At 46.8% G+C, this 25568-nt stretch overlaps 1 protein-coding gene across 2 annotated transcripts in view; it reads right to left on the bottom strand.

Moving 5' to 3' along the window:
• PRKCB (protein kinase C beta) overlaps nucleotides 1-25568 on the bottom strand; it is a 438119-nt gene that overhangs the window by 130459 nt on the left and 282092 nt on the right. For both annotated transcript variants that reach the window (XM_029057467.1, XM_029057466.1), the window contains exon 8: nucleotides 19619-19715. In XM_029057467.1, coding sequence (XP_028913300.1) covers nucleotides 19619-19715 — 97 coding nt within the window. The remainder of the gene's footprint in view (nucleotides 1-19618; nucleotides 19716-25568) is intronic.

The raw sequence follows: 25568 nt of genomic DNA on the forward strand, positions 1-25568 counted from the left end.
AATGAATGAATGAACTAAATTATGGCTGTGACACCAGAGCAGACGGCCACTGGACCGTTGGCTTTGTTTCCCCGAATATCTCCTGACAAACAGAAGGATTCTAGAAATGAAAATCGAATTCAGAGCTTGGCAACCTAAGCAGCATGAGCCATATCGGATTTTTCCTGGAACTCACTGTATAAACACCCACCCCATGGAGGTCATGGAGGTTTATGGGGGTGGAAATAATTGGCCTGTCCTTCTGCTTTGGGTTGAAAAGGGGTCAAGATGGGGGCTCCACTCTTTCTCTCTGTTTGCACAACATGGCCCCACCTGGCTTGGGGACTTATGGGGTTCCCATCATCCTCAGCATGCAGAAAGACAAGTTGCCCCCTTACCCTTCCCTCCCAGAGGGCTGTCTGCCCATTGCTACCACCATCAGTGCCATCAGAAGCACCAAGACTGAGCACCCAGGCCAGGCAGGGAAGGGCACAGCTCACTGGCAGAACTCTCCCCCTTCCAAAATGAAAACAACTGCAAATACATTTCTTCTCTCTCCCTTTTTCTCTCACCCCCTTTTCCCTTTTTTAAAAAAAATGGTATTTATTTAGTTTTTACTTTGTGCCAGGTACTGTACTAAGCTAGATACAAGATAATCAGGTTGAACTCAGTCCATGTCCCATATGCGGCTCACAGATTTAAACTCCACTTTACAGATGATGGAACTGAGGCACAGAGAAGGTAAGTGGCTTGCCCAAGGTCATACAGCAGAGTAGTGGGGGAGCTGGGGTTAAGAACCCAGATCCTCTGACTCCAAGGCTCAAGTCTTTTCCATTAGGCCATACTCATTCATTCAATAGTATTTATTGAGCGCTTACTATGTGCAGAACACTATACTAAGCGCTTGGAATGTACAATTCGGAAACAGAGACAAATCGCTGCCCATTGACGGGTTTACAGTCTAATCGGGGGAGACGGACAGACAAAAACATTAGCAATAAATAGAATCAGGGGGATGCACATCTCATTAACAAAATAAATAGGGTAATAAAAATATATACAAATGAGCAGATGAGCACAGTGCTGAGGAGAGGGGAAGGGAGAGGAGCAGGAGCAGATGGAAGGGGGGGAAGGGAGCTTAGCTGGGGGGAGGTGACGGGGGCAGAGAGGGAGCAGAGGAAAAAGGGGAAGCTCAGTCTGGGAACGCCTCTTGGAGGAGGTGAGCTCTCAGTAGGGCTTTGAAGAGGGGAAGAGAGTTAGCTTGGCGGAGGTGAGGAGGGAGAGCATTCCGGGACCGCGGAAGGACGTGGCCCAGGGGCCGACGGCGGGATAAGCGAGAACGGGGGACGGTGAGGAGGTGGGCGGCAGAGGAGCGGAGCCTATGGGGTGTTCAGTAGAAAGAGAGAAGGGAGGAGAGGTAGGAGGGTAGGTAGGAGAAGGGAGGGGGCAAGGCGATGGAGAGCCTTGAAGCCTGGAGTGAGAAGTTTTTGTTTCGTGCGGAGGTTGATAGGCAACCACTGGAGGTTTTTAAGAAGGGAGTGACATGCCCAGAGCGTTTCTGCAGGAAGATGAGCCGGGCAGCGGAATAATAATGTTGGTATTTGTTAAGCGCATACTATGTGCAGAACACTGTTCTAAGCGCTGGGGTAGATACAGGGTCATCAGGTTGTCCCACGTGAGGCTCACAGTTAATCCCCATTTTACAGATGAGGTCACTGAGGCACAGAGAAGTTAAGTGACTTGCCCACAGTCACACAGCTGACAAATGGCAGAGCCGGGATTCAAACCCATGACCTCTGACTCCCTAGGCCGGGCTTTTTCCACTGAGCCGGGAATGAATAGACTGGAGCGGGGAGAGACAGGAGGAAGGGCGATCAGAGAGAAGGCTGACACAGTAATCCAGCCGGGATACTGAGAGCCTGTACCAGTAAGGTAGCCATTTGGGTGGAGAGGAAAGGGCGGATCTTGGCGATATTATAAAGGTGAGACCGGCAGGTTTCGGTGACGGATTGGATGTGTGGGGTGAACGGGAGAGCCGAGTCAAGGATGACACCAAGGTTGCGGGCTTGAGAGACGGGAAGGATGGTCGTACCGTCTACAGTGATAGGGAAGTCAGGAAGAGGACAGGGCTTGGGAGGGAAGATGAGAAGCTCAGTTTTGGACATGATGAGTTTTAGGTGGTGGGCAGACGTCCAGGTGGAGACGTCCCGGAGGCAGGAGGAGATACGAGCCTGAAGGGAGGGGGGAGAGGACAGGGGCAGAGACGTAGATCTGTGTGTCATCTGCCTAGAGATGATAGTTGAAGCTGTGAGAGCGAATGAGTTCACCGAGGGAGTGAGTGTAGATGGAGAACAGAAGAGGGCCAAGAACCGACCCTTGAGGAACCCCAACAATTAGAGGATGGGAGGGGGAGGAGGAGCCTGCGAAGGAGACCGAGAATGAACGGCCAGAGAGATAAGAGGAGAACCAGGAGAGGACGGAGTCCGTGAAGCCAAGGTGAGATAAGGTGTGGAGGAGAAGGGGGTGGTCGACAGTGTCAAAGGCAGCTGAGAGGTCAAGGAGGATTAGGCTAGAGTAGGAGCCATTGCATTTGGCAAGAAGGAGGTCACGGGTGACCTTAGCGAGAGCAGTCTCGGTAGAGTGGAGGGGACGGAAGCCAGATTGGAGGAGGTCCAGGAGAGAATGAGAGTTAAGGAATTCTAGGCAGCGAGTGTAGACGACTCATTCTAGGCGCTTGGAAAGGAAGGGTATTAGGGAGATAGGGCGATAACTGGAAGGGGAAGTGGGGTCGAGAGAGGGTCTTTTTAGGATGGGGGAGACATGGGCATGTTTGAAGGCAGTGGGGAAGGAGCCATTGGAATGTGAGCAGTTAAAGATAGAAGTTAAGGAGGGGAGGAGGGAAGGGGTGATGGTTTTTATAAGGTAAGCGGGAATGGGGTCTGAAGCACAGGTGGAGGGGGTGGCACTTAGGAGGAGGGAGGAGATCTCCTCTGAGGATACTGCGGGGAATGATGGGAAAGTAGGGGAGAGGGTTGTTGGGGGGAGGCAGAAGGGGGAGGGATGACTTTGGGGAGTTCAGACCTGATTGTGTTAATTTTCATGATGAAGTAGGTGGCCAGATCGTTGGGGGTGAGGGATGGGGGAGGGGGAGGAAGAGGGGGCCTGAGGCGAGAATTAAAGGTCCGGAACAATTGGCGAGGGTGACGGGCAAGGGTGTCAATGAGGGAAGAACAGCAGTTTTGCCTGGTGGAGGAGAGGGCAGAGTTAAGGCAGTAAAGGATAAATTTCCAATGGATAAGGTCGGCTTGGTGCTTGGACCTTCGCCAGCAGCGCTCGGCAACTCGAGCATAAGAGCGTAGGAGGCGGACAGAGGCAGTGACCCAGGGCTGTGGATTAGTGGAGCGAGAGTGGCGAGGGAAAGGGGGGAGAGTGAGTTGAGATGAGTAGAGAGGGTGGAGTTGAGAGCAGTTACCTGGTCATTGAGAGTGGAAAGAGAGGACGGGGGGCAAGGTGGGGAGAGACGCTTTAGTAGAGATGGATGGGATCAAAAGAGCGGAGGTCTCTGCGGGGGAGTAGTACAGATTTGCAGGGGGAGAGAGGGGGAGAGAGAAGACAGGTGAGAAGGTTATGGTCTGAGAGAGGGATTTCAGAGTTGGTGAGGGAGGAGAGAGTGCAGCGGTAGGAGATGACGAGACCGAGGGTGTGACCAAGTTGGTGAGTGGGCGAGGTGTGGTGGAGCAGGAGGTCGGCAGAGTCGAGGAGCGATATGAGGTGGGCGGCAGAGGAGTCACCGGGTACATCCATGTGGATGTTGACATCTCCGAGGATCAGAGTGGGCAGGGAGAAAGAGAGAAGGAAGGTGAGAAAGGGGTCAAGGATGGTGCTGATAAAGTGGGGTTCTAAGGTGGAAAGGGGAGGAGGGGAGGAGGCAGAGGAGAGAGCGGGAAAGAGCTGGGCGAGAGAGGAGAAGGGGAAGGAGAGGATTGGGAGGGGCAGATGGGAGGAGTGGGGGTGGAAGGACATGGTGAGGCCAGAGAGGTAGTAGGTGGCAGCACTGAGAACAATTAACAACATGCGAAAGCGGTAATATAGTAACATGATACAATAAAATATTATTAATAAGCGGGTGATGACCAGGCTTGGGTGTTGGCTTGACTAAGGGTCTACCTGATCAAAATCAAAAGGCTAGTGGCAAGGAGAGCCCTGGGCCTCATGGTCCAAATGTCTCTGAGGCGGCGGAGGGAGCCCTAAGGATGTCCGGTGTGGGTTGCGGGGGTAGGTGGCGGCTAAGGTAACACAGTGAGAACAAGGACATTGTAGGCCGGGGATGGGGGAGGGGAAGGGGAGGCAGGGGAAATCAATCACCTCATGGGAGAGGAAGGAGTGAGGGCTTCCCAAAGATGGCCACTCCCGGGCGGAGTAGGGGGAGGGTGATTGGGGAGCACAATGTCCCAAGGCCCGGGGTGAGAGGAGCAGGGGAGCACAATGTCCCACGACTCTGGTGGTGGGGGGGGGGGGGCGTGCTGGGGAGAATAGAGTCCTGCGGCATGGGTTTGCTACCAGGACGGGTTAGGAGGGTCAGAGAAAGTTGTGGGGAGGTCTGGGAGCTACTCGTGGATCTGGTGGCTGTGGGGTCTGCGGTGGCGTGCGGGGTGGGGGTGGGATCCTCGGTGTCGCAGTCCTTGTGTGGGGGTGCAGAAGTCCAGGTTGCAGAACTGACTATAAGCCCGGGGCAGGTCATCGAAGCCTAATAGCGCGGCTCCAAGGAAGCGGAGGTTCCGAGTGGACGTGGCGGCGATGACTGGAGAAGAAAGGTTCAGCCGGGAATAGGGACCAGCGGTCCAAGGCGCGGCTCCCAAGGAGAGGCGGTTGCGGCGCAGATGAGTCGGTGAACGGCAGCCGAAGAGCTAGCCGGGAATAAGGGGACCGGCGGTCCAAGGCTCCGCCCCAAGGGAGCGGAGATCCCGAGCCCACGTGGCGGTGGATCCAGCCGGGAAGAAGGGGACGGGCGGTCCAAGGTGCAGCTCCCAAGGAGAGGCGGTCCCGGCGTAGATGAGTTGGCGATCGGCAGCCAAAGAGCCAGCCGGGAATAAGGGACCGGCGGTCCAAGGCTCCGCTTCAAGGAAGAGGAGATCCCGAGCTCACGTGGCGGCGGATCCAGCCGGGAAGAAGGGGACGGGAAAATACTCCTTTTCCTTGCCTCCTTGTGCCCTATATCCTCCTCCTCTTCTCTCCCTCCCCTTATTCTTTTACTCTCCCCCCTCTCTCCCACTAGCAAAGAGCAATATAAGTGGAGCATTCACTTCAATTTATTATTTCATATTTCATAATTACACCTCCACAGTGAAGTGAGCTACGTTAATGTGTGTTGAAGTTGTGTGTTTGGCTCTTTGTAAATCACTGCTCCAAGATGTGATTTTATTTGGCTCCTCTACCCCAACCCTTGATTTAATACAACGAATTACAAGGCTCTGGAAAAGTTCTATTAAGGATGAAAAAGATAGAAACAAATCCTCACGCCAATTACTCCAAAATACTGTTACCCCTATAATTACTGTCAATCAGTAGTATTTATTGAGTGCTTACTATGTGCAGGGTGCTTACTACTACTACTAACATCGCAAGTATTACTAATCCAAAAGCACTTCTGACCTAGCCACACCTAGAGTAGCAATTCACATTACATACGCTGCCCATCGTAATCCCTATATATTTCATAGAAGTGCTGTGGGACTCTCTGGACGCAGGTAAGATTCAGTAGGGATTTATCCGAACACATTCAAAGAGACTGCAGCTGGTTTGCAAGATGGCTGCCAAAAAGCACAAGCCGTTTTATACAGCTTTCGTCGCTTTGGAAAAGACCTTTGACTCTGTGGAGAGAGGAATGGTTCTGGAAAGTGTGAAAAGGAAAGGATCAAAAAAAAATCCACCACGAGAATCCCAAGAGATAGACCGTAAATGATATAGGTGTATTATAGCTCAGTAAGGCAAGCGAAAGAGTGAAGAACTGGATAAAGAGGCTTTTATCTTATGGCTGAGCTGTCTAAGGCAGGTTGCTGGCAGACCGTCAGATACTCTGGCACCTTAAAAGCAAAATCTCGGGAGCAAAACTGGATTTGACATTCCTCCGCTAGTGAGGTCATAATTGTTGGTCTCTCTCTGTCACCTTCATTATTTCCTGGGAATGAGCACATAGAGAACAAATAGCTTTGTAAATAGCTTCTTGTTCACTTACCCAGGACCACCGGTGACTTACGCAAAAAGAGTAAAATGGAGCCTGATTTTATTTGCTACATGCTAACCATGCATCAGGCACTGTACTAAGCGCCGGTGTGACTACAAGTAAATCGGGTTGGTCACAGTCCCTGTCCCAGGTGGAGTTCATAGTCTCGATCTCCTTTTCACAGATGAGGTAACTGAGGCCCAAAGAAGCGAAGTGAGTTGCCCAAAGTGACACAGCATACAAGTAGCAGAGCTAGGATTAGAACCCATGGCCTTCTGATTCCCAGACCTTTGTTCTATCCAAGCTGCTTCTCAAAACTTTAGTTGAGTTCCCCCTGGATACATCAGAAACTTTGATTTGATCTACCCAATTTCTGGAACAAAAGCAGGCTAGTGGGATTTGGAAGAGGTGGAAGGCCTGGTGTGTTTTCTGTACTTGTTGGCTAGCAGGGATTAAAGCATCATCAGCTGGGATCCTAGTAACCAACAAACTTCAGCAGGGAAAAAAAACCAGCAAACCGGAAAGACCCTAAACAAGCAAGCCTTCATATTTTTAAATGGTATTTGTTAAGCACTTTCTAGACTGTGAGCCCGTTGTGGGTAGGGATTGTCTCTATCTGTTACCAGATTGTATTTTCCAAGCACTTAGTACAATGCTCTGCACACAGTAAGCACTCAATAAATACCATTGAATGAATGAATGAATGTTTCAGGCACTGTACTAAGCACTGGGAAGAAACAGGCTAATTAAGTTGGATACAGTCCCTGAGGCTCACCGTCTTAATCCCCATTTTATAGATGAGGGAACTGAGGGGCAGAGAAGTGAAGTGACTTCCCCAAGGTCACACAACAGGCGAGTGGCAGATCCAGGATGAGAAGCCAGGTCCTCCTGATTCCCAGGCCTGTTCTCTATCCAGCAGGACATGTGGCTTCACGAAGATCTTTTCCCCTCCTTTCCCAGACAGCTAATGTCCCATATAAAGATGGTCCCATATAAAGATCATCAAACTGGAGGTTGATGATTTTAGTTGGGCCTGGTGAGGTATTGTCAGAACTGAAAAGATGGTGTGGCTGGACTCCTTAGAAGGAAAGAGCAAGGGAGAGGATCTTCCCCTTCTGAGGCTAGAGGTAGCTCCCACAAAGACAGAGCTCGCACGGTAGAAAAGATATGCAATTTTGTCTCTAGCATATAGCGGTAATAGAATGTTCAGAAATAAAAGACTTTCTCACAAGTGTTTCTTTAATTACAGGCAGCTGAAAAGCCAACAATTCCTGAAAACCTTCTTTATCTGGGCAGCGCATGTGCCAGTTATGTCTAGCACAAACACAACAGGTGCCAAAACATGAGTGAAAATTAAAGTATCCCCATAGGAAATGTGTGCGGGTGCATACACACACACACACACACCACACTCACACACACACCCCACCCCACCAGGCCAAAAAAAGAGGAGATGTTTAGACTCTATTTAATACATTGCTGCAAAACACTGGAGGTCTTTAAGAATCCAAAACTGTGAGAACTGAATTTGGTCTTTTGCAGCATGTTTGAAGATGGCTTTCAGAACTGAAAAGATACCAGCTCCTAAGCATTACTACCATAATCTTCAGAGCCATACCGCAAAATACTGTAGGAGAAACTAATGACTGTGATTTATAAGCATTTCCTAAAGCACCCTACAGCTTCAAAAGGCAACTTTGATTTTAGAGAGACACAGGCTCAGAATTTTAGAAAGCCAAAGGAAAGGAAAGGATTGCACTTCCTAACATTCTTTAATGTTCTTTAACAAGTTAGCTTCCTAACATAATTCATTTTAATGCCTATCCAAAATGTATTTTAACGTCTGTCTCCCCATCATCACCATCAATGCTGATGTTAGGGGGACAGACGTTGAAATACATTTTGTATATGTGGTATTTATTCAGTATTTATTGAGCACTATGTGCAGAGCACTGTACTAGATACTCAGGAGAGTATAATACAGCAGAATTAGCAGAAACGTTCCCTGCCCTTAACGAGCTTACGCTTTAGAGCGGGAGACAGATGTTAATATGAATAAATAATTTATAACATATAATAATTTCAAGATATGTACATAACTGCTGTAGGGTTGGGGGTGGGGTGAATACCAAATGTCCAAAGGTCACAGACGACACAGAAGGGAGAGCGAGTCGGGGGACAGAAGGCTTAATCAGGGAAAACCTCCTGAAGAAGATGTGACCTTAATAATGATTTGAAGGTAGAGAGAGTGGTGGTCTGGCATTACGTGGATGGGGAGGGAGTTCCAGACTAGGAGGAGGATGTGGGAAAGATCTCGGCAGCAAGACAGATGAGACTGTGGCACCGTGAATAAGCTGTAGCAAGAAGAGCAGAGTGTGTGGACTGGGCTGTAGTAGGAGATCAGTGCAATGAGGTAAGATGGGGAAAGATTGAGAGCTCCTGGGGGGCAGCCAACATGTCTGCCAACTCTGTTGTATTGCACGCTCTTGCTCTTGGATTTGCACCATTAATCACCCCACCCACGGCCCCACTGAACTTACGTGTGTATCTGTAATTAATTTCTTTCTACTAATGGCCGTCTCCCCCTCTAGACTGTAAGCTCCTTGTGGGCAGGGAACGTGTCGACCAACTACTGTATTGTGCTCTCCCTCGTGCTTAGCACGGTGCTCTGCACAGAATAAGAACCCAGTAAAATACAGTGAATTGATTGGTTGAGAAGCTCATTCACTCATTCATTCAATTGTATTTATTGAGCACTTATTGTGTGTAGAGTACTGTCCTAAGTGCTTGGGAAAGTTCAGTATAACAATAAACAGACACATTCCCTGCCCACAACCAGCTTACAATCAAGAGGAGAAGGCAGACATTAATTTGAATAAATAAGGCAGACATTATTATAAATAAATAAATAAATTGCGGATCTATAACGTAAGTGCGGTGGGGCTGGGAGCGGGGATGAATACAGGAAACAAGCCAGGGAGTTGCAGAAGCAAGTGGGAGAAGAGGAAAGTGGGCTTTGTCAGGGAAGGCCTCTTGGAGATGTGCCTTCAATAAGGCTTTGAAGGGGTGGAGAGTAATCGTCTGCCATATTTGCGGAGGGAGGGCGATAGGGGCCAAAGGGAGGATGAGGGCGAGGGGTTGGTGGTAAGACAGATGAGACTGAGGCACAGTGAGAAGGTTAGCATTAGAGGAGCAGAGTGTGTGGGCTGGGTTGGAGAAGGAGAGAAGCGAGGTGAGGTGGAAGGGGGCAAGGTGATTGAGAGCTTTGAAGCCAATGGTAAGGACTTTTTGTTTGATGTGGAATTGGATCGGCAACCACTGGAGTTTTTTGAGGAGTGGGGAATGGGGAGATGACACTACAAACAAGTTGGTAGACACAATTCCTGCCTACACTGAGTTTACAGTCTACGGGGGAGACAGGCATTTAAAAAATGAGAGCTAGCTAAGAATAAAGCTTCCCATTGTCTGTAAAGTCCTGGCCATAAAAGACAGAAGAAGTTTGGCAGCAGTCAAGAGACATAATAAAATACAAATTGTGTATCCTCTTAACTGAGACAATTCCACCCGAGGAGGGAGTGTGTCAGTTATAATGTTGTGTTGTACTCTCCCAAGCACTTACTACAGTACATTAAAGAATGTTAGGAAGTGCAATCCTTTCCTTTCCTTTGGCTTTCTCAAATTCTGAGCCTCTGTCTCTCTAAAAATCAAAATCAAAACATAGTAAGCACTCAATAAATACTGTTGAATGAATGAATACCCCGCACACAGTAAGTGCTCAATAAAACCTCAGCACTAACTTCCTGCTTCACAGCCCTTTACTTTCTTTAACCTATTTCCTGTTGAAAACTCATCATTATGCCTTTGTATAGTTTGAACTTAATACTTTTCAGTTCTATTTTGGAAACCACAATCAAAACGTAAATGAATGAATTCTCTACTCTCATAGTGTCATGATAGCCTTGTGGCCCCATTGATGTATTCCTGCTTAAACTAAGGACCAGACCTGTTTAGTGTTCCCTTATGGAATTCTTTGGGCAAAACTCATCTTTTCTCCGCAAGTTGGTTATCACAGGTTTGTGTTCCTCACCGATAACTGCTTCACATCAATCCTAAACTACAGGCTGCAGCTGAACACATCGAGCAGGAGTAATTCATAGGCTGACTGATCTGAGATATTCACTCCACTCACGTGTGAAGCCTAGAGCTAAGAAAGAGCTGTAAAGCCTGAAGGAAAGTAATTACATCTCAAATACTCAAGGTGAATTTCAATTATGGCCCTGCAGATAGGCTTGAAAATATCTTTGGGAGCCCCCCCCCCAATTTTTACTTGCCCCCCAAATCATCTCCTGGCCCACCAAAGTCTGAGTCCCTTCCAGAAAGGCTGTACTTTCAACTGAAGCTCTCTATGTTATTTTGCTAAGAGGTCACAGACACCTGCCCACAATAGGCAGACTCAGCCTTCCCCAACAAGCACCATTTTCCCTGGAAACCAAACGAAAAGATAACGGAAAAGAGATGCAGTTTGGAAGCCCATGTGATTTTTTTAGCTCCAGACTGATTTTCTGCCACTGATATTCATCAACCGTCTGAATCACTAAAGGGCTCCCACTTTTGGCTCTGGGTTGGCCTCAGTCATTACCTCATTTTTCACTTCCCATTGTGGAGACCTAAGGATATGCTCCCTTTCCCCTACCCTGGTCCCAGTTTTCAAAGGTATCCCCTCTCCTCTGTAGAGCCACCGCTTATCTGCTACGTGACCTTGGACAAGTCACTTCTCTGTACTTCAGTTCCCTCGTCTGTAAAATGGGGATTAAGACTGTGCGCCCCACGTGGGACATGGACTGTGTCCAACCTTCTATCTACTCAAGTGCTTAGTACAATGCCTGGCCCATGGTAAGTGCTTAACAAGTACCATCATTAACAAGGAGCAACCCCTTGGACAAAACCACAAGAAGAGATTGTAAACCCCTTGAAGGCAGGGAAAATGTGTTTGGTTTTCAGCCTACTTTCCCAAGAGCTTAGCTCAGAGTCCTTTATTCAGTAGGGACCCACAAATATTACTGAATGATTAAAATGCCTGCCATTATCTTGTAAAGAGGTGTGAGCTGGCTGTGGTTAGAGACTGTCAGTCTTTATTGTTGTACTGTACTTTCCCAAGCACTTAGTACAGTGCTCTGCATTCATTAAGCACTTAATAAATAAGATTAATGAATGAGTGAATGAATGGATGAAAGGGGCTTGTTGCTCAAAAGCAGGATAAAAAGGAGCCAAGGCTTTTAATAATCCATTCCACGAGGTGGGATCATTCATTTGTTGCATGCCAGCAGAGAAAAGCTTTTTCCAATTCAAGTTTTCCGCCGCAATGGAAGTGGGGGAAGGCCTTGCTGAATGTTGAGGGGGATTTGGGATGGCAGACCACTCCACGTGGGGAATGGCCCTGACTGCATGGAGGTGGATGGAAGAGGGTGGATTAAGGGGGAGCAGAGGGGAGATACAGAAGGTTCTAGGAGCTACAAATAGGGGAATGAAAGCCCAAGAGACAATTCAGGTCCTGAGTTTAAAGAGAAGCAGTGTAGCCTAGTGGAAAAGATACGGATCTGGGAGTTTGAGGACCTGGGTTCTAGTCCCTGCTCCACCACGTACCTGTTGCACGATCCTGGATACATTGCTTAAATTATCTGGGCCTCAACTGACTCATCTACATAATATGGATTAAATACCTAAATACCTAATACCTAAAACCTTCTGAAAGAGAAGCAGCAGGGCTGAGTGACGAGAGCACGGGCTTGGGAGTCAGAGGATGTGGGTTCTAATTCCACCTCCACCACTTGTCTGCTGTGTGGCCTTGGGCAAGTCATTTAACTTCTCTGTGCCTCAGTTACTTCATCTGTAAAATGGGGATTAAAAGTGTGAGTCCCACGTGGGACAACCTGATTACTCTATATCTACCCCAGAGTGTGGAACAGTGTTTAGCACATACTAATCGCTTAACAAATACCATAATTATTATTACCTATTCTTTCTCACCACTAGACTAGGAGTCCCAGGTGGGACACAGACTATGTTCGACATGGTTATCATCCATCCCAATGTTTAGTACAGTGCAAAAACTATTATTACTATTGTTACAGAGAAAGAAAATGAAAACAGTAAATCCTTGCCTTTTTGTTCCAGACCCCAGGAGGTCTATAGGGGAGAGGGGAAACAAACAATTCCCAAATTTACTCTTGTAAGCTCCTTCCGGGCAGAGAATGTGTCTACCAACTCTAGTATTTTTACTCTCCCAAGCGCTTAGTACAGTGCTCTGAAAAGAATAAGTGCTCAATAAATACGATTGATGGATTAGGCTTGGAAAAACCTAAATTCAGCTCTCTTAGGTGATTTAGCATCTTTTATTCTGATTTCTCTTCCTAGTTTAGAACTAGCTCGTGAAAAAATCTGACACCAGCCTGGAATTTAACAAGTAAAACAGTCAAGTGGGAGAAATACAGGAACCCTAGATTATAATAGATAATAAATTGACTGATTCAAGTAAACTCTAATCACCAGCTCAAAAGAAACACCTGGAACAGCCACCTGAGGAAGTTAAAAACTTTGGGAAAATGATTTGTGTAACTCCTTAAAAGTATAAAACATAGCGTTTAATCAATGGTATTTATTGAGAATTTACTGAGTGCACAACAGAAGCAAAATATATGTTTCTTCTCTCCGCTCGCTGAGTCAATAATGGCAGAGATAGACAGATCAAAATGATTTACATGTTTATAATCGTTCCTAAGCCTCTAGAATCTTAAGTAATCATTCTGGGTCTGTACGCCTGTAAGATTTCATTAGATCTCAAAACCGAATCCTGATTCTGAAGCAACAGAATGAGAAAACAAAATTCTAAAATAATGCCAAGTTTAGTTACAAAGAGAACGAGGCTCCACGGCTAGGGACGAGTGGAAAATGGAGACTGATATTGAGGGAATCGTACCCCAGAATAATAAAAATAATGGTATTTGTTAAGCAATTACTAAGTACTAAGCACTGTTCTAAGCACTGGGGTAAATACAAGGTAATCAGGTTGTCCCACGTGGGGATCACAGCCAAAATCCCCATTTTACATATGAAGTAACTGAGGCACAGAGAAGTTAAGTGACTTGCCCAAAGTCACACAGCAGACAAGTGGCAGAGCCAGGATTAGGTCTCACAACTTCTGACTCCCAAGTCTGTGCTCTTTCCACTAAATCACTCTGTTTGAAGCAGCATGGCCTAATTCATTCATTCATTCATTCCATAGTATTTATTGAGCGCTTACTATGTGCAGAGCACTGTACTAAGCACTTGGAATGTACAATTTGGCAACAGATAGAGAGAATCCCTGCCCAATGACGGGCTCACAGTCTAATCAGGGGAGACAGACGGATGAAAACAAGACAAGGTAAGCACGATAAACAGAATCAAGCGGATGTGCACCTCATTAGCAAAATGAATAGGGTAATAAAATATATGCAAATGAGCACAGTGCTGAGGGGAGGGGGAGGAGGAAGAGTAGAGGGAAAGGGGACTTAGCTGAGGGGAGGGGAATGGAAAGAGCACAGACCTGGGAGGCAGAGGACCTGGGTTCTCATCCTGGCTCTGCCCAGTGTCTGCTCTGCAACCTTGGGCAAATCACTTAACCTCTGTGGGCTTCAGTTTCCTCAAGTGTAAAATTGGAATTCAATACCCGTTCTCCCTCCTACTGAGGCTGTGAGCCCCATGTGGGAGGGGGCCAGTGCCCAACCGGATTAACTTGTACCTACCCCAGCGTTTACAACAGTGTTTGACACATATTAAGCACTTAACAAATGGCATAATTAATAAACTAATAAAAATGACAATATTTTAGATGACCCAAGTCATTGCCTTATATTTGACTTCCCTTTGATGGCAGAGACCTAGCCAGAATGTTCTCATTAGCATAGCTGCACAGCTCAGTGCCCGATGAGTTAAGACTCTAAAACGAAGACAGCGGACTTGACTATTATTCATGCAGAGCTGGTTCACAAAGGATATATGAATGTCGAATCGTGGAGCATTTTACCTTCCTCCGACACATCTGAAATACCCTTTCTCACCTTAAACGCGCTACATAATTTGTGAGCTTTCAAATCAACTCGGCACAATGAGTACCGCTCACCAATATTGAATTTCCTACACGATTTCAGTTTAATTTTTGTCTCAAATCCAATTATATCAATATTTCATTTGATTACGTTCATTTGACTCCAGACACTAAAGATGAATCAGATGAGCAAATCCCATTACGTTTCCGTTACTAACAATGTTTCCATTGTTCTGACAGCAGAAGGCTGGGTTCTTCTTCCTCTTCTTCCTTAAATTAAAACGTAACTTTTAGAATGTATTAACATGCTAATTTCTTCTCCCCTGGCTACAGTTGGGCCCATCTTCTCAAACACTAATTTGCAGAAAGCTACATTCTTAGAAAGAGCCTCTTGAAAACAACAGGGAAAAGTTAGGATCACTTAAAGTCCGCTCTGAAGAAAATCGGGTAGGACGAAAGTGCGAGAAATCAAAAGGGTTCTGGGAAACTACCTTTCGTTGACATAACAAGTCCAATTATTGTAGTCCTAACTCGAGGAGATGTCATTTAGGGAGCGCTTTCGATGTTACCACTGAAGATCAGAGGTGGACCGAGATGAGAGAGTTCGTTGTGGGGAGGGAACGTGTCTACCAACTCCATTCGGTTGTCATATTGTACTCTCCCACGTACTCAGCACGGTACTCTGCACACAGTAAGCGCTCGATAAATGATTGAGTCAGAGCAAGGGTGACCCAGAAGAGCAGAGTCCAGAGTCCAGCAGACGGACCCGGCTCCATGCTGATGAAGGGTTGAGGTAATTAGGTGATGTCATGCAGTCCCTTGGCCGGGCTATGGCTACTCCTCACACTGCCTCAACTGGGTCGGAACCACTGCTTCAGGTCTGGGGAAGTGGGCAAAAGCAGGGGAAACCGGACTGGAGCAGGGGGACGCGGAGCCAGATGAAGGAGGAGAAGTGGAGAAGCAGCAAGAAAGAGCACGGGCTCGGGAAGCAGAGGATGTGGGTTCTAATCCCAGCTCTACCACTTGTCTGCTGTGTGACCTTGGGCCAGTCACTTAACTTCTCTGTGCTTCAGTTACTGCATCTGTAAAATGGGGGTTAAGACTGTGAGCCCAGTGTGGGACAGGACTGCATCCAACCTGATAAACTTGTATCTACCCCAGCACTCAGTACAGTACCTGGCACGTAGTAAGTGCTTAACGAATGCCTTTAAAAAAAAAAGATGACACCCTGAGGACAGGGGAGGTCCAAAACCCCATCTCAGATTGGGAGATTGGCCACTGAGCTTGTCTCCCCTCATTCTATGCTGTGGGTAACTCCATAGAACATTCCAGACTGGAGCTATTGTCATTTCTGCTCCTGAGCCTTCAGTGGGGGTCATTTGGTTGGATTGATGCCACGGACTGATTTCAGCCACTCTCTCCCCATTTGTCTGTGTCTTCCTGACTTGCCCCTTTCATTCATCACACCCTCCCACCCCCACCAGCCCCACAGCACTTGATGATGATGATGATGGCACTTGTTAAACGCTTATCGTGTGTCCAGCACTGTTCTAAAAACCTGGGTAGATACAAACTAATCTGGTTGGGCACCTCCCCTGTCCCACATGGGGCTCACAGTCTTAATCCCCATTTTCCACATGAGGTAACAGGCAACAGAGAAACTAAGTGACTTGCCCAAGGTCACAGAGCAGGCAAGTGACAGAGCCAGGATTAGAACTCAGGTCCTCTAAGTCCCGGACCCACGCTCCATCTACTAGGCCACACTGCATAGCTGTAATTTATTTATATTTAATCATATTCATGTCTGCCTCCCCCGTTAGACTGTGAGCTCACTGTGGGCAGGGAATGTATCTGTTTTTTGTTATACTGCACTCTCCGAAGAGCTCAGTACAGTGTTCCACACACATTAAGTGCTCAATAAATATGATTGAGTGGATGAATTAATGAATTGGAATATGGCGTTAGAAGCTTTTGTGTCTGGTACTTTTATTTTCAGCCCCTAAATTTCCTCCACCCTCTCAGGGGGAGCGTTTCCGGTACTCTACCAGTCTCAACTACAGGAAGGAGAGTCAAGCAGAGGCCAACCCATTCCATTCCTAGCTTGGGCAGTGGCTAGTGAGAGTAGAAGGCAATCTGCTACAAGCCAAAACTCCCGTGTGCTGGGCAGCAGAGGCATGGGAGAGAGTCAAGGGCATAGACTCGTTTCCTGCGCAGAAGGAGGCAGTCGTAAACCACTTCTGTATTTTGTATTCTGCGGATACGCTACCAGAACGATTGCAGATGGAAGTGGGGGGTTCTGGGAGGGATGCGTCCACGTCATCACTATGGACGTGACTCGATGGCATAAGACAACAGTAAGTTCTCTCCACCTCCTTCCACGGCCCGGAAGTGGTGCCGGGTGTCACGGGGATGTGGAATGGGTAACACACAGACCCGGAGAAAGAGGGTGGGGGATTGGGATGACACTACACAACAATGTTGCTTGGAGGGGGCCTCACAAGACTTCCACAAAATAGGGTATAGGACATCATTAGGTTGCACTGGTGCCTAGCCTGACCGCACGTGATTCATTTATTCATTCATTCAATAGTATTTATTGAGCGCTTACTATGTGCAGAGCACTGTACTAAACGCTTGGAATGGACAAGTCGGCAACAGATAGAGACAGTCCCTGCCGTTTGACGGGCTTACGGTCTAATCGGGGGAGACGGACAGACAAGAACTGATGTCATGTGCATCTGTGCGTCCGGTATTCACGAGGCCACCAGTGACCACACAGCTTCAGCCCCGAATCAGAAAAGTCCCAGAACCGGGAGCCTGAAGGAGAAGCCGCTGTTCTGAGTTGCAGTCAGAAGCAATGAGCCATGGCTCACTTGCCCACTTGCCCTCACCCAGGAAGGCAACGAGTCTGATGCAGATGACTGATCTAGAGCAGAAAGGGAGGATGGAAGTATCTTTCCGTTCCCTACTGATTACAGAGGAAGCTGCAAGAGGGTTGTTTTTTTTCCAAGAGAAGGGAAGAGAGGATAACGGAGAAGGAGCAGGAAAACAAAGGGAGAGACAACAGATGGGAAGAAAGGGAAAAGGAAGAGGATTAAAATATTTACAATCCTCTAGATTGCAAAATCCTCGAGGCAGGATATACTGTTGTACTCTCGAATCCACCTACTGCAGTGTCTTCAAGGAAATATCTGAGTTTCTAATACAAATGCAAGGGTTGGTAACTACAAGGAAAGTCAGACCAGGGCTCAGATCGCACCCTCGGATTGTCAGGTACTGATGGATCAGCGCCACAAGAAAAAATTAGGTTGCAAATTATTTACAAAGACTTTCCTCCTCGAAAAAGTTGTGACTCTGATTAAGCATTTAGTTTGAGGAATGGCTCGAAGTCTGCAGCTATTTCTTTGATGTCAAGAGAACAAGGCACAAAGAAAGAAAAAAATCACCCAAACAAACCCCAGTACTAAAAATAGATTGAATCATCTCTTGTGGGTAGTGTGACTGAGGGGAGAGAGACCCAAGTCTCTTCCTCTGACTTGCTGTAAGATCGCAAACGGACAAGTTCCTGAACCTCTTGGTGCCTCACTTTTCTCATCTGTAAAATAGGAGCAATGATACTTACATTTCCCCACTTCTCGAGGATGCTGTAAAGATAAAATTGGCTTGAAAACAGTTCGGAAAAACAAATGTGATATGCAAATTTAAGGTAATATTAGTTGAATCAATCAATCAAAATCCTCGAGCCCTTATTGTGGGCAGAGCACTAAATGTTGAATGAAAACAAGTGGCTTAGAATCTAGGAAGGAGGCAGTTCCAACTACCAGGGGCACAGAATTCCCAGGAGATGGAGGGTTGAGGGTACTGGGGAAGGAGGAAGGAAGGCTAAGCTCCCTACCCCACCCCCACCCCAGAGTTAAGCAGAAAAAAAATGAGCCTGGGTGGGGAATAACCAGAGAGTCCAGTCTGGTGGATTTGGGTCAGGACAAAATCCCAGTATAACTAGGAAGGGGGAAAAGGATAATAATAATTATTATTTTAGTATGTGCTAAGCATTAACTATGTGCCAGGCACTGTTCTAAGCGCTGGAGTAGACACAAAGCAACCAGGTTGTCCCACGAGGGGCTCACAGTCTTAATTCCCATTTTACAATAAGGAGCCGGGATTAGAACCCACGTCCTCTGACTCCCAAACCCGTGTTCTTGCCACTGGGGGAATGACAAAAGTCAAGAATCTATTTCCAAGACTATCTCGATTTGACGTCCTAAACAAAGAACACGTGCCGTGTATCTCTGTCTATTACAAACTGAACTTGGACTCCATTTCAGCTGGAAAGTTGTTGAACCTACAACATTTAAAGGGACTAAGCACCATCCAGCTACTGCCCATATGTATGTATCTTTCATTTATTTATATTTGTATTCATTTATATATCTTTTTATTTGTATTAATGTCTGTCTCCCCCTCTAGACTGTGAGCTCACTGTGGACAGGAATGGGTCAGTCTGTAGTTATATTATACTCTCCCAGGCATTTAGTATAGTGCTCTGCACGCAGTAACTGCTCCATAAATATGAATGAATGATGATATTCATTAAGCACTTACAGGTAACGAGTCCGGTGCTAAGAGTTACAGAGCCCTATTTGGAAAAGACATTTCATTCACCGCTTATTAGCCCATGGATGATCAATTCATCAATCATATTGATTGAGCACTTACTGGGTACAGAACGCTGTACTAAGCACTTGGGAGATATAACAGAGTTCGTAGACACATTTCCTGCCACAGTGATCTCAGTCTACAGGAAGAGCTACAGACTGTCCTTATAATCACTTACCTTCTTTCCCCTTTAATATTCTTCTTTCTTACACACTTTTTCCCTTCTTTCCCCTTCTACTCCTCCCCATCAGTTATTACGCTTTGCACACAGGAGGTGCTAATCAGCTTGGTTTTCTTTACGATAAGCATCTTTGTCTACTGTCGGAGAACATGTCTCCCGCAACGTGTGATGGGGCCGTGGGCTCTTGATGAAGACCAAAGGGCCCCAGAGTGCCTTAAAAATGGAATTATTTCAGTTATGGATTCTGAAGAATTCACCCCCACTGAGAGGAATAGAGAAAACATACACTACTAGAAAACCCATTATAAGGTCATCTTTACAGGCAAAGCATATATAGAATTGGAAAAATGATCCAGAGGATTCAAATAAAACTCCCATTCTTTATTAGCTGCCTAGGTAAGAGTGAGATTTTTCTGAGTTTTGTATGTTATTAAAATGAAAACTTCACTCCCAAGGATTCAATTCATTCCTAAGGATCGGGAACGACACTTACCTCAAATTTCTGCCTGAGCTCTTCATTCCCTTCTTCTCCTTCTGGGGGAACCGGAACATTAAAATACTCCCCCTCCTCCTGGCTCAGCAATTTAAACCTAGAGGAAGACAGGAAAAATGTGGCAGTTAGGTGGTTCTCCAATCAGTTGACAAGTTTTGCTGTTCATGAAGCTAAGGGAATTGAAGACAGGGATAGGGACAGATTAGGTGAGGGAATAAGCAGGATAAAAGGGAAGACTGGTATTGTACTTTCCTCCCCTAAGGGCTTAGTACAGTGCTCTGCATACAAGTGGGTGCTCAGTAAATAGGATTGATTGATCTCATAGATGGCTATCCAGGAAACCAAAGGAGACCAACAAATAGAATGCCTCCATGTCCAGATGGAAGGGGGAAATTGTAACAATAATAATGACAATAATGGTAATAATAATAATGGTGTTTGTTAAGCACTTAGTATGTGTCAAGCACTGTACCAAATATGGGGTAGATACAAGATAATCAGGGGCTCACAGTCTAAGTAGGAGGGAAAACAGGTAGCAAAACCCCATTTTGCATCGAGGTAACGAGCACAGAGGAGTTAAGTGACTTGCCCAAGGTCACACAGCAGACAAATGTCAGACCTGGGATTAGAACCCAGGTCCTGTGACTCCCAGGCCAGTGCTCCTTCCAGTAGGCTACACTATTATTCATTCATTCATTCATTCATTCATTCAATAGTATATATTGAGCGCTTACTATGTGCAGAGCACTGTACTAAGCTCTTGGGATGAACAAGTCGGCAACAGATAGAGACAGTCCCTGCCGTTTGACGGGCTTACAGTCTAATCGGGGGAGACGGACAGACGAGAACAATGGCACTAAACAGCGTCAAGGGGAAGAACATCTCATAAAAACCGATGGCAACTAAATAGAATCGAGGCGATGTACAATTCATTAACAAAATAAATAGGGTAACGAAAATATATACAGTTGAGTGGACGGGTACAGTGCTGTGGGGATGGGAAGGGAGAGGTGGAGGAGCAGAGGGAAAAGGGGAAAATGAGGCTTTAGCTGCGGAGAGGTAAAGGGGGGATGGCAGAGGGAGTAGAGGGGGAAGAGGAGCTCAGTCTGGGAAGGCCTCTTGGAGGAGGTGATTTTTAAGTAAGGTTTTGAAGAGGGAAAGAGAATCAGTTTGGCGGAGGTGAGGAGGGAGGGCGTTCCAGGACGGCGGGAGGACGTGACCCAGGGGTCGACGGCGGGATAGGCGAGACCGAGGGACGGCGAGGAGGTGGGCGGCGGAGGAGCGGAGCGTGCGGGGTGGGCGGTAGAAAGAGAGAAGGGAGGAGAGGTAGGAAGGGGCAAGGTGACGGAGAGCCTCGAAGCCTAGAGTGAGGAGTTTTTGTTTGGAGCGGAGGTCGATAGGCAACCACTGGAGTTGTTTAAGAAGGGGAGTGACATGCCCAGATCGTTTCTGCGGGAAGATGAGCCGGGCAGCGGAGTGAAGAATAGACCGGAGCGGGGCGAGAGAGGAGGAAGGGAGGTCAGAGAGAAGGCTGACACAGTAGTCTAGCCGGGATATAACGAGAGCCCGTAACAGTAAGGTAGCCGTTTGGGTGGAGAGGAAAGGGCGGATCTTGGCGATATTGTAGAGGTGAAACTGGCAGGTCTTGGTAACGGATAGGATGTGTGGGGTGAACGAGAGGGACGAGTCAAGGATGACACCGAGATTGCGGGCCTGAGAGACGGGAAGGATGGTCGTGCCATCCACGGTGATGGAGAAGTCTGGGAGCGGACCGGGCTTGGGAGGGAAGATGAGGAGCTCAGTCTCGCTCACGTTGAGTTTTAGGTGGCGGGCCGACATCCAGGTGGAGACGTCCCGGAGGCGGGAGGAGATGCGAGCCCGAAGGGAGGGGGAGAGGACAGGGGCGGAGATGTAGATCTGCGTGTCATCTGCGTAGAGATGGTAGTCAAAGCCGTGAGAGCGGATGAGTTCACCGAGGGAGTGAGTGTAAATGGAGAACAGAAGAGGGCCGAGAACTGACCCTCGAGGAACTCCAACAGTTAAAGGATGGGAGGGGGAGGAGGCTCCGGCGTAGGAGACCGAGAATGATCGGCCAGAGAGGTAAGAGGAGAACCGGGAGAGGACGGAGTCCGTGAAGCCAAGGTGAGATAAGGTATGGAGGAGGAGGGGATGGTCGACAGTGTCAAAGGTAGCAGAGAGGTCAAGGAGGATCAGAATGGAGTAGGAGCCATTGGATTTGGCAAGAAGGAGGTCATGGGTGACCTTAGAGAGAGCAGTCTCTCTAATTGCTTAGAGAGAGCAGTCTCTCTAATTATGGATCACATATTCTAGACCTCCAAACCGGGAGAAGACGGATGAGGTCTTCTTTGGCTAACTTACCGAAGTAGAAAGCTAATTCTACAGAGAAGCCGTGTGACGTGGTGGAAGATTCAGAGGACCCATCAGTCAATCAGCCAATCATATTTATTGTGCACTTACTGTGTGCAGAGCACTGTACTAAGCTCTTGGGAGAGTACAATATAACAATAAGAAGACACGTTCCCTGACCACAGAGAGCTGACAGTCTAGAGGGGGATGATATTAATATAAATAAATACGGAAGTAAGTGCTGTAGTGCTGGGAGGGGGAAGTGGTGACAGCCATGGGATGTGGCAGAGCCTGGGGCTGAAAGGAGAGACATCAGAAGTAAAAGTACTCGACGCGTATCTGTACCAGCCAGAACGGCACAAAATTGGACTGCCCAGATTGAAACCAGATGAATGCCCCCTCTGCTATAAGTCTCTGGGACCCGAGCGGTTTAAGCCCGGGGAGAGAACACAATGGACCGCTAGAGTTCCTCCCATTCGGAAGATTCTATGATCTTTCTGAAGAGTCCTTCAAATAAATCTCTGAAACCGGGCTCCATGCTGGCAATTCTGGGGCAGAGGACAAACGGATGCTAAATTTTCTGGCCTATTTTTATTCAGGCTTATAATTTATGCATCTTTATCTTTTGTCCCGGTGTAGATCAGTAGCAAACAAACCACTTTCGGGGTAACTTTGTCCATTTCCTTAGAGGAATCATTTAAGGGATAAAGTAGTCCCCTATTAAAACCAAAGGCCACTAGGAGGTTGCGTGTAAATGGGATTCCCATTTGTTTCTTGTCACCAGTGGTGCACAAGGACCAAAGGAGAAGAGTAGAAGATTGAGTTCTGTGACCTTAAGCTCTCTCCGGGCAGAGACAATGGACGTCTTTTGCTTCTGCTGCATTAATTAATCAATCAAAGGCATTTATTGGAGGGTTACTAGGCGCAGAGCACTGCATTAAGCACTTGGGTGAGCTCAGTAATAATAATAATTATACATGTTAAGCACCTACTATGTGACAAGCACTGTTCTAAGCACTGGGGTGGATACAAGTTAATCAGGTTGGACACAGTCCCTGACCCTCACTGGACTCACATTCTTAATCCCCATCTTTAACAGGTGAGGTAACTGAAGCACAGAGAAGTAAAGTGACTTGCCCCAAGTGACACAGCAGACAAGTGGTGGAGTCGGGATTAGAACCCATGACCTTCTGACTCCCAGGGCCATGCTCTATTTCCTATACCATGCTGCTGTAGAGAAGAGAGACATGATTCTTGATCTCAAAGACCTTACAATCCAGCAGTACTCTCCCAACCATTTAGTACAGTGCTCTGCCCAAAATAAATATGCAATAGATTCCATTTATTGATTGACTGAGACATAACGGAAGGCAAGAAAAATGTCTGACTTGCTGATCCTGTTGGTTTAGTTTATCTCGATAATAATAATAATGGTAATGGTATTTATTCATTTCTTGCTATGTATCAATTATTATTCCAAGCACTGGGGAAGGTACAAGATAATAATAATAATAATAATGTGGGTATTTGTTAAGTGCTCACTATGTGCAGAGCACTGTTCTAAGCGCTGGGGGAGATACAGGGTCATCAGGATGTTCCACGTGAGGCTCACAGTCTTCACCCCCATTTTACAGATGAGGGAACTGAGGCCCAGAGAAATGAAGTGACTTGCCCACAGTCACACAGCTGACAAGTGTCAGAGCCGGGATTCGAACCCATGACCTCTGACTCCCAAGCCCGGGCTCTTTCCCCTGAGCCGCGCTGCTTCCCTATAGTTTGGTCGGACACAGTCCCTGTCCCACATGAGGCTCAGAGCCTAAGTAGGAAGGAGGACTGTTTTTTGCATCCTCATTTTACAGATGAGGTGACTGAGGCCCAGCGAAATGAAGTGACTTGCCCAGGATCGTACAGCAGGCACGGAGAGGAGTCAGGATTAAAACCCAGGTCCTCTGACTCCCGGGCTCATGCTTTTTCTACTAGACCATACTACTGGTCAAGAATGGTCTCATCTTCTCCTTTCACATGGATTCAGTCATTCACTCACTCATTCCAGCATACCGAGTACGTATAGGTGAAGAGCACTGTGCCGGGCACTTGAGGGAGCACAGTGAAAGGAAAGGACAAGTGCAGGCACCCCAGGAGCTCACCTGCTAACAGAGGCATTTACAAACAGACTCACAAGATCCTACCCCATCTTCCGCAACCACCCCCACTAGGTGTGGGACAGAAGATGGATTTCTTTCCTCTAGTGGATTGAGCATAAGGCCGGGAATCGGAAGGACCCGGTTGAATCCCGGCTCTGCCACCACTTGTTTGCTCTGTGGCTTTGGGCAAATCACTTCACTTCTCCTTGCCCCAGTTACCTCATCTGTAAAAAATGGGGATTAAGACTGTGAGCTCCATGTGGGACAGGTACTGTGTCCCACCCGATTTGCTTGGATCCACTTCACCGCTTAGTAGAGTGCTTGGCATATAGTAAGTGCTTAATAAATGTCATTATCATTATTATTATCATTAATGTTATTATTCTACTCCCTGCTACCTCGCCATAGTCAGTTTATACCACAAAGTTGTTTGAGGCAACGACAGGATTAAGAAGCAAAGTAATGAAAAACAGGACTGTGGATAGTATCTTCTTTGATTAACATGAAATGACATTAACATTAAATTAACATTAACATCAACAAAGCATATTTAAATACCTAGGGGTCCATGGGGCTTAGCTGGGCACTAATAATGATAACAACTGTCATATTTCTTACATACCAGTATCAAGCACTAGGGTAGATACGAGATAAATAATATAACATGAATTATTTATTTATATTAATGTCTGTCTCCCCATGTAGACCGTAAGCTTGTTGTGGCCAGGCTATGTGTCTAACATCTCTGTTATACTGTAGTCCCCCTAGCACTTAACACAGCGCTCTGCACACAGTAGGCCCACAATAAACAACACTGATAATGATGATGATGAGGTCAGACACATGTCACAGTCTAAGAGTGAGGGAGAACAGACATTTAATTCCTATTTTACACAGGAGGAAACTGAGGCACAGAAACGCTAAGTGACTTGCTCAAGTTCACACAGCAGGCAAATGGCAGAGTCGACATTAGAACCCAGGTCTCCAGACACCCAGGTCCATGCTCTATCCACAAACAGGTCTTCTGGCCTGAAGAACAGGAGTCCTACCAAGTTGTAGTGGGTGCGTCTAAAAGGAAAAACTTTAAACAGGGATATTCACAAAATCTTGAAAATACCATTCAGATCTGAACCATTTTATTCTACCTCAGGCTCAACGTCAGATCAATCAATTAATTCTTCTCTCTGCCAGTACAAAAGCAGGTTTTATCAACTGGGTCTTATCTGGAGACAGTTTCGCATCAACGCGGAATGAACAAATCGCTATTTGCATAACACAGGGATGGACCCTTCCTTTGAGCCAATTTTCCCCATTAACTGCAGATGTTTAGATATGAAAAATGCATCAAAGCATTTCCCTGAGCTTTCTTCCAGACAAATGATGTGAGGAGAAAAATCACTTAGGTCTCGTCTTAAAGTTCCAAGGAACCGAACAAGAAG

The sequence above is a fragment of the Ornithorhynchus anatinus genome, chromosome 2 (assembly GCF_004115215.2).
Source record: "Ornithorhynchus anatinus isolate Pmale09 chromosome 2, mOrnAna1.pri.v4, whole genome shotgun sequence".
Lineage (NCBI taxonomy): Eukaryota > Metazoa > Chordata > Mammalia > Monotremata > Ornithorhynchidae > Ornithorhynchus > Ornithorhynchus anatinus.